The sequence below is a fragment of the Saccopteryx leptura genome, chromosome 7, assembly GCF_036850995.1.
Source record: "Saccopteryx leptura isolate mSacLep1 chromosome 7, mSacLep1_pri_phased_curated, whole genome shotgun sequence".
Taxonomy (NCBI): domain Eukaryota; kingdom Metazoa; phylum Chordata; class Mammalia; order Chiroptera; family Emballonuridae; genus Saccopteryx; species Saccopteryx leptura.
In genome coordinates, this window is record NC_089509.1 from 55,794,382 (window position 1) to 55,808,890 (window position 14,509).

The window sequence follows — 14,509 nt, forward strand, 5'->3', positions numbered from 1 at the left end:
AGCACCTGGGCCATCTTTTGCTCCAATGGAGCCTCGGCTGTGGGAGGGGAAGAGAGAGACAGAGAGGAAGGAGAGGGGGAAGGGTGGAGAAGCAGATGGGTGCCTCTCCTGTGTGCCCTGGCCGGGAACCGAACCCGGGACTTCCGCACGCCAGGCCGACGCTCTACCACTGAGCTAACCGGCCAGGGCCAAATTACATCTTCATATATTCTATGCTCATGAACACAGAATTTTATTTCTTTTTTTTTTTTTTTTTCATTTTTCTGAAGCTGGAAACAGGGAGAGACAGTCAGACAGACTCCCGCATGCGCCCGACCCGGATCCACCCGGCAAGCCCACCATGGGGCGACGCTCTGCCCACCAGGGGGCGATGCTCTGCCCATCCTGGGCGTTGCCATGTTGCGACCAGAGCCACTCTAGAGCCTGAGGCAGAGGCCACAGAGCCATCCCCAGCGCCTGGGCCATCTTTGCTCCAATGGAGCCTTGGCTGCGGGAGGGGAAGAGAGAGACAGAGAGGAAAGCGCGGCGGAAGGGTGGAGAAGCAAATGGGCGCTTCTCCTGTGTGCCCTGGCCGGAAATCAAACCCGGGTCCTCTGCACGCTAGGCCGACGCTCTACCGCTGAGCCAACCAGCCAGGGCGAATTTTATTTCTTAACGTTGTCTTTTAAATCAGAAGAAAAAGAGTTACAAACAAAATACATTTATACTGTATTTTTATTTACATGTATATTTAATTTATTGGTGCTCTTTATTTATTTATGTGTATTTGAGTTATGGTCCAGTGTCCTTTCATTTTATTCTGAAGGACTCCTTTTACTGTTGCTCGTAGGGTTGGTCTGCTAGATATGAATTTGCTCAGTCTTTGTTTACCTGGAAATATCTTAAATTCTCCATGAATTTTGAAAGATGAATACGTCAACCTGCTGCCTTCTAGCCTCTGTAGTTTCTCATGAGAAATCAACTGTTATTCTCAGTGAGGCTCACTTATACGTGATGAATTATCTTGTACTGCATTCAATATTTTTGTCTTTAGATTTCAAGAGTCTGATCGTGATGTATTGATTGTAACTTGAGTTTACCCTATTTAGAATATCAATGAGCTTCCGGAATGTGTAAAGCAGTAGTCTGCAATCTTATTCATCTCATGGCACATATAAATTAATAGCTAAAATTCTGCAGCACACCAAAAATTATATTTTTTGCTGATCTCACAAAAAAAATAGGTATAGGCCCTGGCCGGTTGGCTCAGCGGTAGAGCGTCGGCCTGGCGTGCGGGGGGACCCGGGTTCGATTCCCGGCCAGGGCACATAGGAGAAGCGCCCGTTTGCTTCTCCACCCCCCCCTTTCCTCTCTGTCTCTCTCTTCCCCTCCCGCAGCCAAGGCTCCATTGGAGCAAAGATGGCCTGGGCGCTGGGGATGGCTCCTTGGCCTCTGCCCCAGGCGCTAGAGTGGCTCTGGTCTCGGCAGAGCGATGCCCCGGAGGGGCAGAGCATCGCCCCATGGTGGGCAGAGCATCGCCCCCTGGTGGGCATGCCGGGTGGATCCCGGTCAGGCGCATGTGGGAGTCTGTCTGACTGTCTCTCCCTGTTTCCAGCTTCAGAAAAATACAAAAAAAAAAAAAAAAAATAGGTATATAAGGAGATTTTCCTTTTCTTTAATTTTTAATTTATTTTATTTTGAAATTAAATTTAATGGGGTGACATTGATCAATAAGAATACACAGGTTGCTTAACTTGTGGTGGTGCAATGGATAAAGCGTTGACCTGGAATGCTGAGGTCACTGGTTCGGGGCCTGGGCTTGCCTGGTCAAGGCACATAAGAAAAGCAACTACTATGAGTTGATGCTTCCTGTTCCTTTCTCCCTTCTCTCTCTCTCCTCTCTCTAAAATCAATAAATAAAACCTTTGAAAAAAAATAGTACATAGGCTTTAGGTTGACATCTCTATAGCATCTGAACTGTTGATTTCGTTGTGTGTTCATTACCCAGTCTAATAATTTTCTGTTGCCATATATTTGTCCCTCTTCACTTCCCTCTCCCTACCCCCTCCCCTGAGTAACCATTTCACTTTTATCTAAGTCCATGAGTCTCAGTTTTATATCCCACCTTTGTGGGATATATATTTGTCCCTCTTTTCAAAGTTCCCTATGGGCATCTCATATCCTAGGTATTCCTTTTAAGTTGCTTGATCGTTTTGTTGTTCATAGCCAATTGTTAACACTGCAACAGGCAGCTTTGATGTTTAGAAAATAGCACTGTTTTAACAAACATACCTGGTGAGCTCTGAGTCAGGTCAAATAAAGACAAGCCTTGCAAATGGGCTTTTCCAGGGAACTACCAGACAGGTCAAATAATAACAGTTACCTGGGAAATGGGCTTTGCAGGGGATCCAACCCTGTTCTGCTCCCTCCATAGATTGCTAAGCCACTGAATTTCACTGTGATCGCAGTGGTTTTCTTGACTACCATAAAGCTGGGAGAAAAGTCTGGGACTAGAGCAACTTAAAATGCAAAAACTCACTGTTTTTGTCAAGATTCAGCTAATTTTCTTGATATACACTCCCCAATTGTTGCAAGCCTTCAGTTTGATTTCCTGAGTTCTCAAGAAGGTGATTCTGATTTTTTCCTCTTTTTTTTTTTTTTTTTTTCTAATGTTCTTTTTAACTTAATAGAGGAGAGGATTTTTAGAGATTCACCACTCTGGCTGATTCCAACCCAAAAAAAATCTTTATATAATTGTGTCATTGCTAGCTGTCTACATATCTGAACCCCTCTCCTATTTCACCCTCTTCCAAATGATAATTGCAAATTAGTAATGAGGCTCAGATGGAAACTTTTGGATCAAAGCTGCAGAACACTTATTAGGTCTCTAAATCTTTCAGTGCAGTTCTGCTTACATAGGAAAGAGAATATGTTGGAGTAATTGTGTTTTTACAGTACATGCCACATAGGTACTATCTCTCTCCTACAGATCGTAACCCTCTGTTGCTACTTCGTAAGTCCTCCACTACATACATATCCATTAATGGAGAATGGCTGGCTCCCACTCTACGTCTGACACAAGAGGCTCTATTGTTACAGAAACTCAGGCACTGACATGAGGACAGTCCAAATTCCCAGTTCTCGTCACTATGACAACATTAACTGAGAATTTAGAGACCGAAGAAACTAAAATAATTGGAATTGATAACGAGCTCCTTAGATGTCTCATTATGCTACTTCTATTACAAAATCTAAATATTATAACAGGTCACCGAAATTAAAAAATCTTAAATAGCATTACTTTTTATACTCTATCAAAGCATTTGCCTTAGGGTGAGGCCTTACCTTCACTTCAGAGATGAGGAAATTAAAACATTTCCCTTCAGAAACTTTCATAAAAGCACTCAGAAGGTTCAGCCAGGAGTCTAATGAGGCTGTTGATATTTCCAAAAGATACTGCAACTCACTCAATAAATAACAAAGTTCAAGCGCAAATAAAAATTCAGACTCTTGAAGTTGTCACTGCGCAGATCAATTGGGTCAGCCTACTTCTTATTCTTTCCCTCTTTTCCCACATACCAATCCACCTGAGGGCAAAACTGTCCAACTTACTTAAGAACCCAACGCTGCTATCCACTCGTTGCAGTTCACTTCACCTGGACTAGGGGCCCTCACTTGGTACCCTAGCCTCTCACCCCATGCCTGGGAATCAGAAACGAAGCTCATGCTGGTATGGACCAGTTTAGCTCACCCGTCCTTTCCTTTGCCTGTCCACAACGCCTTCCGAACCGCATCAGCATCTCTGACGAGGTTCCCAGGGGCCTCTCAGATTTGGAAAGGCGATTCCCACTCAGAGCGCCGCTGCCTCCAGCTCGGGGACTGTTTGGTAAACTGTGTGGGTTGCTTAGCAACGTCGCCGGAAGTGACGCCATCTGTCGCCGAGGAACGAAGAACGCGTAGCTGCGGGCTGTGAACCTGGAGAACATAGGGTGCGCCTGCGCGGGAAGCAGAGGACGCTGGGCGAGTGAAGCACCCCAGCAGTCTCCCAGGGAGCAGGGCGGGGCTAGGCCGACTGTCGACTCCCGGCCTGGGCCAGTGAGGAGATTGGGGACCTTCATCGGCCTGGTGCTCCCACCGCGTGGCTCACGCAGGACCACCCCAGCTAGATTCCTGCGCCGACCTTCGGGGCGGACTGGCAGGTGTGTGGAAGAGAGGGGCTTCGGCTGGGTGTGTGCGGCCCACAGACTTCCTCGCGGGTGGAAGGTGAAGAGCAAAGCTCTCCCTTAACTATAGAATCCCAGAGATTAATTGACAGAAAGGATACTTTTAAATATTTTAGTTTCTAAGGTATGATCCAGGCTATGTGGGGCTGTTTTTGTAAACATAGGAATGTTGAAACTTGGATGCTGTCTCAGATCATTCCTATTTGGACCTTCAAGATATTTTAAATTGCTTGGTAAATACAGTAATGGAATGTAGTTGGAGGGCCAATCAGACCTCTGAGGACACCAAAATCTGTTAAGAGAGGTTACAGGCTTGGTTTCAGAAGATACTTTTCCAGTACACCGAGTTACATACAAATGATCTCATTACAAGCTCGTTAGCTGCAACACATAACATACTTATCAGGCACAAATTGTGGTCGCTCAAAATGAGAGGAGGTAAGATTTTTAACCACTAAAGTTCTAACACTTAGTTGTACTGTTTTTCTTCAGATTTTTGTAAGAATGAACACCAGGTGTGCAGGCTTTATTAGAGGAGCAAGACCTGCCGGGGCACCCCTGGGAGAAGTGCACCGAAACAGACTCTGAGGCAAACATTTATTAAGGTGGGGAGAGCTTTGAGCAAGTGTGCGTTGAGTCAGCAATTCTGGTATGCTCCCTTCTGCAGTCCTACGATTTCGGCTTCCTGGAAAGCTTCTCCTCAGGGCAGCTGACCAGCTTCCTAGAACTTTTCTGTTTCAGAGGCAATAATCCAGTAAGTAAGGGTGGGGTCAGATAGACAAGTGGAACAGCAAAAGGGCAGTTTGGAAGTTTTGGTAAATTCATGTATCTATCATTTTATATCAGAGGTTCCACAGTAATAATGCTGGTAAGTATGAAAGAATTAATAAAATATTTTTTGACAAAAATTAGTTTTTAGACCTTGGTGGGGTAGCTCAGTTGGTTACAGCGTCCTCCAGTACACACCAAGGTTGCGGGTTAGAGCCCTGCGTCAGGGTACACGCAAGAAGCAACCAGTGAATGCATAAATAAGTGGAACAGAAAATTGATGTTTCTCCTTTCCTCTCTCACTAAAATCAATAAATTAAAAAAAATTAGTTTTTGCACCAATATTTTACAATTAAAATATTGGTGGTTTGATTGATTGATTGTGGGGTCCCTGGCCGGTTGGACTCTGAGAGGTAAGGCGTTCACCTGGTGTGTGGAAGCCCCGAGTTGGATTCCAGTCAGGGCACACAGTAAAAGCGACTATCTACTTGTCCACCCATCTCCCCCCTTCTCCCAGAGCCATTGTGCCAGTGGTTCGATCAGTTTGCCCCTGGTGGCTGAGGGTGGCTCTATGGCTTCCCCTCAGGTGCTGAAATAGCTCCCTTCGAGCAACAACGGAGCAGCGATCCCAGCTGGAAAGAGCATCGTCCTCTAGTGGGCTTGCTGAGTGGATCCTGGTTGGGGTGCATGTGAGAGTCTGTCTCTCGGCCTCCCTGCCTCTCCTCCTCTCACGTAATAAAAAAAATATATATATATATTTTTGGGGGGAGCACAGTTTTTAAAATGTCAAAAACAGAGATTTTACCCTATTTGCATGGTAACAACATAGCCTGCCACAGTTTCATAGGAGATGCAGACGGCTAGGTCAAAGACTTGACAGCAGTAGCAGTAGTCAGAATATGAACAATTTTACCCCAGTCCCCCAGGATGATGCAAAGAGGACCAGAAGTCACCAGCACATGAAGTTAAACTAAGGAATCCAATTCTTTATTATAAGAACAATAAGCATTTCAAGGCTACATAGCTTATTTAACCAGGCCCCAATCCTTGGATGTCTGTGTAATTTCTACTTTCCATTATTGTTAAACGCACATAGATTATTGTTAGATTATGGAAACATTGCAGATATACCAGATATGTACTGCTCTTGCTTTTGAAGGGAATAGTTAATAACTATTTTGGGAATTTTAGCAAATTGGTTTTAAAATAGATTCACATTCTTAAAACAATCTTGGTGCACATCCTTAATTTTTTGAGATTTTTATTTAAAATACAGTAAATCTGGCCCTGGCCAGTTGGCTCAGCGGGAGAGCGTCGGCCTGGCATGCAGGAGTCCCGGGTTCAATTCCCGGCCAGGGCACACAGGAGAGGCGCCCATCTGCTTCTCCACCCCTCCCCCTCTCCTTTCCTCTCTGTCTCTCTCTTCCCCTCCCGCAGCTGAGGCTCCATTGGAGCAAAGTTGGCCCCGGGCGCTGGGGATGGCTCCATGGCCTTTGCCTCAGGCGTTAGAGTGGCTCTGGTCGCAACAGAGCAACGCCCCAGAGGGGCAGAGCATCGTCCCCTGGTGGGCATGCAGTGTGGATCCCGGTCGGCGCATGCGGGAGTCTGTCTGCCTCCCCGTTTCCAACTTCAGAAAAATACAAAATAAAATAAAATCCAGTAAATCTTTTCATGTTTATTGACAATGGAATGTGGTGTTTGTCTATTGTTTAACAAGTAAAAAGAAAAAATGGAATTTGTAATTCTCAATCAGTCTAATCCTCGTGACTTTATCCACCAGATAGACTTGTATTTACATAGCATTCCCTGTTTTGTATTTAAGGTTTTTGTTTAATAAAAATATTTTCCCATTGCCAATAGGTGCTCTTCTGATGTAAGAGAAAATAGCTTCATTAGAAAACAAGTTTAAAAGTATCTTAAATAAACTTTTATTAATTTTAGGAATTAAGAAATCTCTGTTCCTTTGCTCCAAACCAGAAGATTTTGTTCCTGGCATATAGAGTAGGAGTAATGTTAGTTAGAAACTGGCTGGTGTTTAAAACTGAAGGTTGTCATGACTGTTTAACCAAAGCTCTATGCTGAAGCAAGATTGTCTTGGGAGATACTAAGTTGGGTAAGTATTTTTAATAAAAATTTATGTTGAGTGGTAAAAAAAAACTCATATAAAAAGATGTGAGCCTGACTTGTGGCTTAGTGGATAAAGTGTCCACTAGGAATGGTGAGGTCGCCGATTCGAAACCCTGGGCTTGCCCGGTCAAGGCATATATGGGAAGCAACTACTACAAGTTGATTCTTCTGCTTCTCCTCCCTCTTTCTCTCTCTTTCTCTTTTATCTAAAAATCAATCAATAAATTTTAAAAAAATGTAAAATTGAGAAAAGTTCACTTTTAGATAGAAATTAATAGTCAGCAATGGAACTATATTAACTTTAGGCTTATGATACATTTTAATAGTTAAGGATTTTTAGTAACTTGTAGCTAATTAAAATTGAGGCTTGAGGCAGTTTTTAACCAATAGTTACATTTGAAAAAAAATGGTTAATTAAATTCTGAATGCTTAAAATGCATGTTTAATTTAAAATATGCCTAGGCACATTTCTAATGTGATTGCCTACTATACCTTACTGTTATTTATTACACTGTTTCTATGAGAAAGTGAATTCTGCACTGAAGTCTCTGGGAACCAGTCAGGGACACCTGGATTAGGCATGTAAAGCTACAAGGATACAGAGTATCAGGATATTAAAGGGTGGGGCAAAAATAGGTTTACACAGAGTTTATTCTTGTATTATTATTTATTAATTATTGTATTATTTTTCATATGAATAACTAAACCTACTTTTGTCCCATCCTGTATACATCTAAATTCATACAACTGGAGATACCCTTCTAGATTAATTCTCCAGATATTCTAAATTGAGAGGCACCAGGATGCAGTGTGCAGATATTTTATTGTGTTTCATACCTGAACCTATACCCCAATAAATTCAATTAAAAATAAATAAATTGAGAGACACCAAATACTTAACGCTTATATGAGTAATAACATCTATTCTCAGTTTCACCAGCTAGCTGTTGTCATAAACCAGAAAATACATGTGGTTAAATGCCATGTTTTCCTTTTTTTTTTTTTTTTTTTTTACAAGGACAGAGAGAAAGTCAGAGAGAGGGACAGATAGGAACAGACAGACAGGAACGGAGAGAGATGAGAAGCATCAATCATCAGTTTTTCGTTGTGACATCTTAGGTGTTCATTGACTGCTCTCTCATATGTGCCCTGACCGTGGGCCTTCAGCAGACCAAGTAACCCCTTGCTCGAGCCAGTGACCTTGGGTCCAAGACGGTGAGCTTTGCTCAAACCAGATGAGCCCGCACTCAAGCTGGCGACCTCAGGGTCTCGAACCTGGGTCCTCCGCATCCCAGTCCCACACTCTATCCACTGCACCACTGCCCGGTCAGGCCATGTTTTCCTTTTCTAATTAAATTTATTGTAGTAACATTGGTTAATAACATGTTTTCCATTTTTAATTGATCTTTTTCTTATTTGTGGGATTCTTCACTTTTCAGAATTTCTTGTGAAACCTCAGAATGGTTTTGAAGTAGATCACAGGTACAGTGTTATAGTTAGTGTGTACTTTGAGACTAATGAGTGTTTTCACGTAATTAAACATCTTTTTGTCAAAACGGCCTTAGTATTTTATTTTTAAACTGATGAATAGTCTTTAAATATTCTATTTCTTATACACTAGAGTGTAGTACTTAAAAGCATGAACTTTGAAATCAAGCAGACCTGAATCCAAATTCCACTTAACTAATTCTGCCTTTTTTTTTTTTAGAAGAATCACTTTTATTTTTTATTTTATTTTATTTTATTTATTCATTTTAGAAAGGAGAGAGAGAGAGAGGAGAGAGACAGAGAGAGAAGGGGAGGGAGGAGCAGAAAGCATCAACTCCCATATGTGCCTTGACCAGGCAAGCCCAGGGTTTCGAACCGGCGACCTCAGCATTCCAGGTCGACACTTTATCCACTGCACCACCACAGGTCAGGCCTAATTCTGCCTCTTAACTAATACTTAACCAACCTAATACTTAAGCACTAGTTAATTTATCTTTAATATGAGGATAATAATAATTCCTACTTACTAGGGTAATGACAAATGAGAATTATAAAGTTCTTAGTTTAGTGCTTGGTATATAGTCATCTCTAAAAATATTACTCTTTTAAAAATATATATTTGTCTATATATATTAATTATTGCTTTTATTTGGGTAATCTATAATTACCTATCATTTTTACGTGATTATCTATACCATCTGTTGACCAGTTTATTCCTTCCTCTCCTCTTGAGATTTCTAATTAATGACCTTCATTATCTTTTAATTTAAAAAGATTTAAGTAATTGTCCGAACATAACTAATGTGATTACTCAAGTATATCCAGATAATTTGGCACTCCAGAGCTAAACTAGTTAGAGAAAATATAAATTGACATGAAAGTTGTTAATAACAATTACTACTAGTCTGGAAGAACTGAACTAAGTTCCACTTCAAATAATTTGTTTAGAATTTCAAGTACAGCCATGCAACCATTTAGTTATAACATTGGGATTGATATTAGAAATTATTATCAAGCTAAACACTTTTTTAAAAAATTAAAGTTTGCAAGATTTTATGTTATGTTAAATTTGGTCCAAATTAATGGTTAGTACACAGAAACCTGTTGTTCAATAATGAAGATTATTGTAAATATTTTAAACGAATAAGTTTGGCTATTATTGATTAAAAACAAGATTGGTTAAAATTTTTTAAATTAGACTTTAAGACAATAATTGTTTTATTACTTCTCTCAGTGGATAGCTCAATAACTTCATTCTGAATGCTCCAGGAATAATCCCCACAGGAACACAATAATACTGTGGATCCTTTTCAGATATTGTTTCCCATTCACTTAAATACGCAAATATGAAATTTGCTTCTATGGAAAAAATGCTTAAATAGTGGTCCTAAAATGCTTCATTATTTTAATTTGTTTATATATACCCTATGTTTTAGCAGATTAACTCTCAGTAATGTTTGTTAAATAATAGCTAGATATATAAAACAGAATGTTTAGGGAATAATATTTCTTCTTTTTCAGGGTAACCCAAATCTGTTTTAGAACCATGAAAATTTTGCTGGTTTTTGACTTTGACAATACAATCATAGATGACAATAGTGACACCTGGATTGTACAGTGTGCTCCAGAGAAAAAACTTCCTATGGAACTACGAGATTCTTATGAAAAAGGATTTTGGACAGAATTTATGGGCAGAGTCTTTAAGTATTTGGGAGATGAAGGTATAAGAGAAGATGAAATGAAAAGAACAATGACATCAATGCCTTTCACTCCCGGAATGGTGGAGCTTTTAGACTTTATAAGAAAGAACAAGGATAAATTTGATTGCATCATTATTTCAGATTCAAATTCTGTCTTCATAGATTGGGTTTTAGAAGCTACCAATTTTCATGATGTGTTTGATAAAGTCTTTACAAATCCGGCAGCTTTTGATGGCAGTGGTCATCTCACCGTTGAAAATTACCATGCTCATTCTTGCAAAAGGTGCCCCAAAAATCTTTGTAAAAATGTAGTGTTGGTAGAATTTGTAGATAAACAGTTACAACAGGGAGTCAATTATACCCAAATTGTTTATATAGGTGATGGTGGAAATGATCTTTGCCCAGTATCCTTTCTAAAGAAGAATGACGTTGCCATGCCACGGAAAGGATATACTTTACAGAAAACTCTATCCAGAATGTCGCAAAACCTTGAGCCTATGGAATCTTGTGTTGTAGTTTGGTCTTCAGGTATTGAAATAATTTCTCATTTACAATTTCTAATAAAGGAGTAATATGCCAACAATTGAAATGTGTATCAGTTAAGATTAGGTACAGCAGCATAAAACTAAAACCCCAAATACCATTGGCTTTAAAAGAAAAAAAAAGGAAGATTTTTTTTTTCTGCCTCTCACAAGATTTCCAGAGGTAAGTATCTCTCAAGGCTGCTGTATTGCTGTTCTACCAACTTCAGTACTTGGCTATCAACTTATGATACAATATTATTGTTCACGCTCCAACCCGCCCATCAACTTTCTGGCCAGGAAGAAGGAAGGCAGTGAGTTGCACACTAATTTAAATTACATTGGCCAAAATGTAGTCACAATGTCCCTCACGTAATTGCAAGGAAGGATGAAAAATACAGTTTTTATTCCAGATGGTCAGATGCCTGGGAAAAACTGGAAAAAAGAGAAGTACAGAATTAAGGTAAGTGCAACTAGTGGTCTCTACCAAAGGTAGTTGATAGGTTATATTGTGTTTATTATCAGAGAGAGTAGTCATATATTTTATTTTCTTAGATGTTTATTTCAAAAGCAAGCCCAGTAGTTATACATCTTAAAAATAAACCCGATGCTTTATTCACATAAGCCTAAATATATATATATTATATATATATATAAAATATATATATATATTGTTCTATTCCCAAATTAGTGTATTTTAAAAATAGGGATGCAGTGTTTATTACCCAAGTTTTCATCAATATCAAACTTTCCTTTTAAAATTAAAAAAAATTAATGTTCCTCAAATATTTTAAAATTATATCAGTATCACAATTATAACTCCACTATACTAGCTTAATCTGTGTATTATTTCTACTTGTCAATGCAGTCTTGAGTGATATAAAATGTCATTTATAGAAATACTCAACATTTAAAATGCTTTCATATAGTGATATTAGCAAAATATCAAATAATGTAACAAGTTTTATAATTTCATGCTAATTCCTAGGCTCTCGTGTTTTAGGCATATATCCTAATTATGTAATAATATATAATAAGAGGTAATTAGGTAATAATACTATGTAATTCTGTCATAATATTAGAATTTTTCTTTTTATTATAGAAAGCTCCAGAAATAGAAATGCTCAATATAATTTAATGGGGGGGAAATGATACCTTTTTTTTAATATGTATATATTTTTTTATTATTATTTTTATTTTAGAGAGAGGAGAGACAGAAAGAGAGAGAGAGAGAAGGGGGGAGGAGCAGGAAGCATCAACTCCCATATGTGCCTTGACCAGGCAAGCCCAGGATTTCAAACTGGTGACCTCAGCATTCCAGGTCAGCACTTTATCCACTGCACCACCAGAGGTCAGGCCAAAAATGGTACTTTCTAATTAGTTTTTCAGGTTGAAAAATAAGTCTTTAAATTAATTGGTTAGATTATGTTTAAACACATTTACTCTTTTTTGTGTGTGACAGAGACAGAGAGAGGGACAGATAGGGACAGACAGGAAGGGAGAGAGCTTAGAAGTATCAATTCTTTGTTGCAGCACCTTAGTTGTTCATTGATTGCTTTCTCATATGTGCCTTGACTGGGGGCTACAGCAGAACGAGTGACCCCTTGCTCAAGCCAGCAACCTTGGGTTCAAGCTGATGAGCCTTGCTTGCTCAAACCAGATGAGCCCGCATTCAAGCCAGCGACCTCGGAGTTTCGAACTTGGGTCCTCTGCGTCCCAGTCCAACTCTGTATCCACTGCGCCACCGCCTGGTCAGGCAAACACATTTACTCATATATTATAATTTCTCTACATAATTTGCCAGTAAGAAATTATAAGTTATGGAAGTAAAAATACATGACTTTCATTTTTTGTAATGGTAAACCAAGCAATTTGGACCAGATCTCCTAACGAGGACATCTGAAAAAGCTGATAGCTAAAAATTTTCTAAACATCTGCTTAAAGACATGAGAGAGCTAGTAACAATGAAAAATTGCTACCAAAGTCCGGAAACCCAAGAAAGTTAGCTGCTTTTTTCTAGAAGTGTTGGCTAATTCTGTAATTGGTGTCTGAGATGCTGAGTGGCTAACTTGACAATCTCATGGTACCACTGGGAAGAGGCTGCAATGATAAACCTTTCCCTTTACTTTGAGTAAGAATCTCAAAAGGAGTAAGAATTTCCCGTCAGAGGTAAGAATGGTCCACCTGACTGGGCAGTGGCACAGTGTATAGAGCCTTGGACTGGGACACAGAAGATCCAGGTTTGAAACCCCAAGGTTGCTGACTTGAGTGTGGGCTCATCCAGCTTGAGCACAAGGTCACTGGCTGGAACATGGAATCATAGACATTACCCCCACAGTCTCTGGGTTGAGCCCAAAGGTCACTAAGTTGAAGCCCAAGGTCGCTGGCTTGAGGAAAGGGTCACTCGCTCTGCTGTAGCCCTCTGGTCAAGGCACATATGAGAAAGCAGTCAATGAACAACGAAGGTGCAACAATGAAGAATTGATGCTTCTCATCTCCCTTCCTGTCTTTCTGTCCCTGTCTCTCTCTCTATCACTAAATAAATAAATAAATAAATAAATAAATAAATAAATAAATAAGAGGTAAGAGTGATCCAGAAGTAAGCATACCCACAAAGGTATGCTTTGAATACTTTCAGTCCCTGAAATTGGATTGAGGTTATTTTAAGATTTTTAGAGCTCCCAGGTGCTTGGCAGAAACCTAAATTCTCTGTAAAGGATGTTACCATCCTAGGTATGGTGGATAGACTCTAAGATGGTCCTCATGAGCCCTGTAACCTGAAATCCTTGTTTGTGTGTGGAGAGGGGGAACTGTGACTTGTTTCTAATCAACAGGATACCACAAAGATGATAGAATCTGTGTGATTATGTATACATGATTAAATTCTAATGCCCATCTTATTGAACTCTCTCCAGTGTTGATTTTGAAGCAAGCTGCCATGTTGTGAACCGGCCTTTAGAGAGGGCCAACTAGCAAACAACTGAGGGTGGCTTCTAGCCAATAGTTAGCAAGAAGTAGAGCCTTGGTCTAGCAGTCCGCAAAGAACTAAATGCGGAAACCATGTGAGCTTGAAAGTCAATCTTTTTTCAGTGGAGCCTCAGATGAGACCACAGCTTAGGGATACTTTTATTGCAGACTTTTTAGACCCTGAAACAAAGTCCCCAGCTGAGCTGTGCTTGAACTCCTCAGCCACAGGACCTGTGATATAATAAATGTGTATTGTTTTAAGACACTAAGTTTGTGGTAATACTGTTATGCAGGAATAGAAAATTAGTGCAGTAGGCCTCAAAATGAATATATAAACAGGTTTGCAAGTACACTGTAGAACACACAATAAAAAGCCACATCAGGAAACAGTGAGCACCAGCAGTAGCTTCCACTTAAACAGATCTATGGGACAGCCAGATATTGGAGTTTTCAGACACGAACTAAACTTAGGAGAATTTGGACAAAGAATTGAAAATTTAAAAAAACAATATGGAAATACTAGATCTGAAAAATTACCAAGACTGAAATTAGAATCTTGATGGATGAATTTGACAACAGAACAGGCATAGCTGAAGAGAGAATTAGTGAATGAACATAAGTTAGAAGCAAAATACCCAGAATGATGTAGAGACAGACAAAACAATGAAAATAGAGAAGTTAAGAAACATGGAAGATATACAGTAGTACTATAATATATAACACAAGAAATCAGTGA

At 39.8% G+C, this 14,509-nt stretch overlaps 2 protein-coding genes across 12 annotated transcripts in view; one reads left to right on the forward strand and one right to left on the reverse strand.

Moving 5' to 3' along the window:
* The window catches only part of CFAP210 (cilia and flagella associated protein 210), a 59,915-nt gene extending 56,061 nt beyond the window's left edge, over positions 1 to 3,854 (reverse strand). The window contains exon 1 of one of the 2 annotated variants that reach the window (XM_066345871.1): positions 3,731 to 3,854. In XM_066345871.1, coding sequence (XP_066201968.1) covers positions 3,731 to 3,779 — 49 coding nt within the window. In that variant the 5' untranslated portion in view covers positions 3,780 to 3,854. Of the gene's footprint in view, positions 1 to 3,324; positions 3,402 to 3,730 lie in introns of those variants that run through there. The other variant, XM_066345872.1, reaches the window with a different exon arrangement.
* Positions 1 to 10,930, forward strand: part of PHOSPHO2 (phosphatase, orphan 2) — a 37,308-nt gene extending 26,378 nt beyond the window's left edge. The window contains exons 1-6 of one of the 10 annotated variants that reach the window (XM_066345873.1): positions 4,047 to 4,178; positions 4,695 to 4,807; positions 6,912 to 7,083; positions 8,537 to 8,584; positions 8,863 to 9,011; positions 10,107 to 10,930. In XM_066345873.1, coding sequence (XP_066201970.1) covers positions 10,132 to 10,857 — 726 coding nt within the window. In that variant the 5' untranslated portion in view covers positions 4,047 to 4,178; positions 4,695 to 4,807; positions 6,912 to 7,083; ... (1 more) ...; positions 8,863 to 9,011; positions 10,107 to 10,131 and the 3' untranslated portion in view covers positions 10,858 to 10,930. Of the gene's footprint in view, positions 1 to 4,027; positions 4,243 to 4,314; positions 4,641 to 4,694; positions 4,808 to 4,869; positions 4,957 to 6,911; positions 7,084 to 8,536; positions 8,585 to 8,855; positions 9,012 to 10,106 lie in introns of those variants that run through there. The other 9 variants (XM_066345877.1, XM_066345874.1, XM_066345876.1 and 6 more) reach the window with 9 other exon arrangements.
* Positions 10,931 to 14,509: the final 3,579 nt, after the last annotated feature.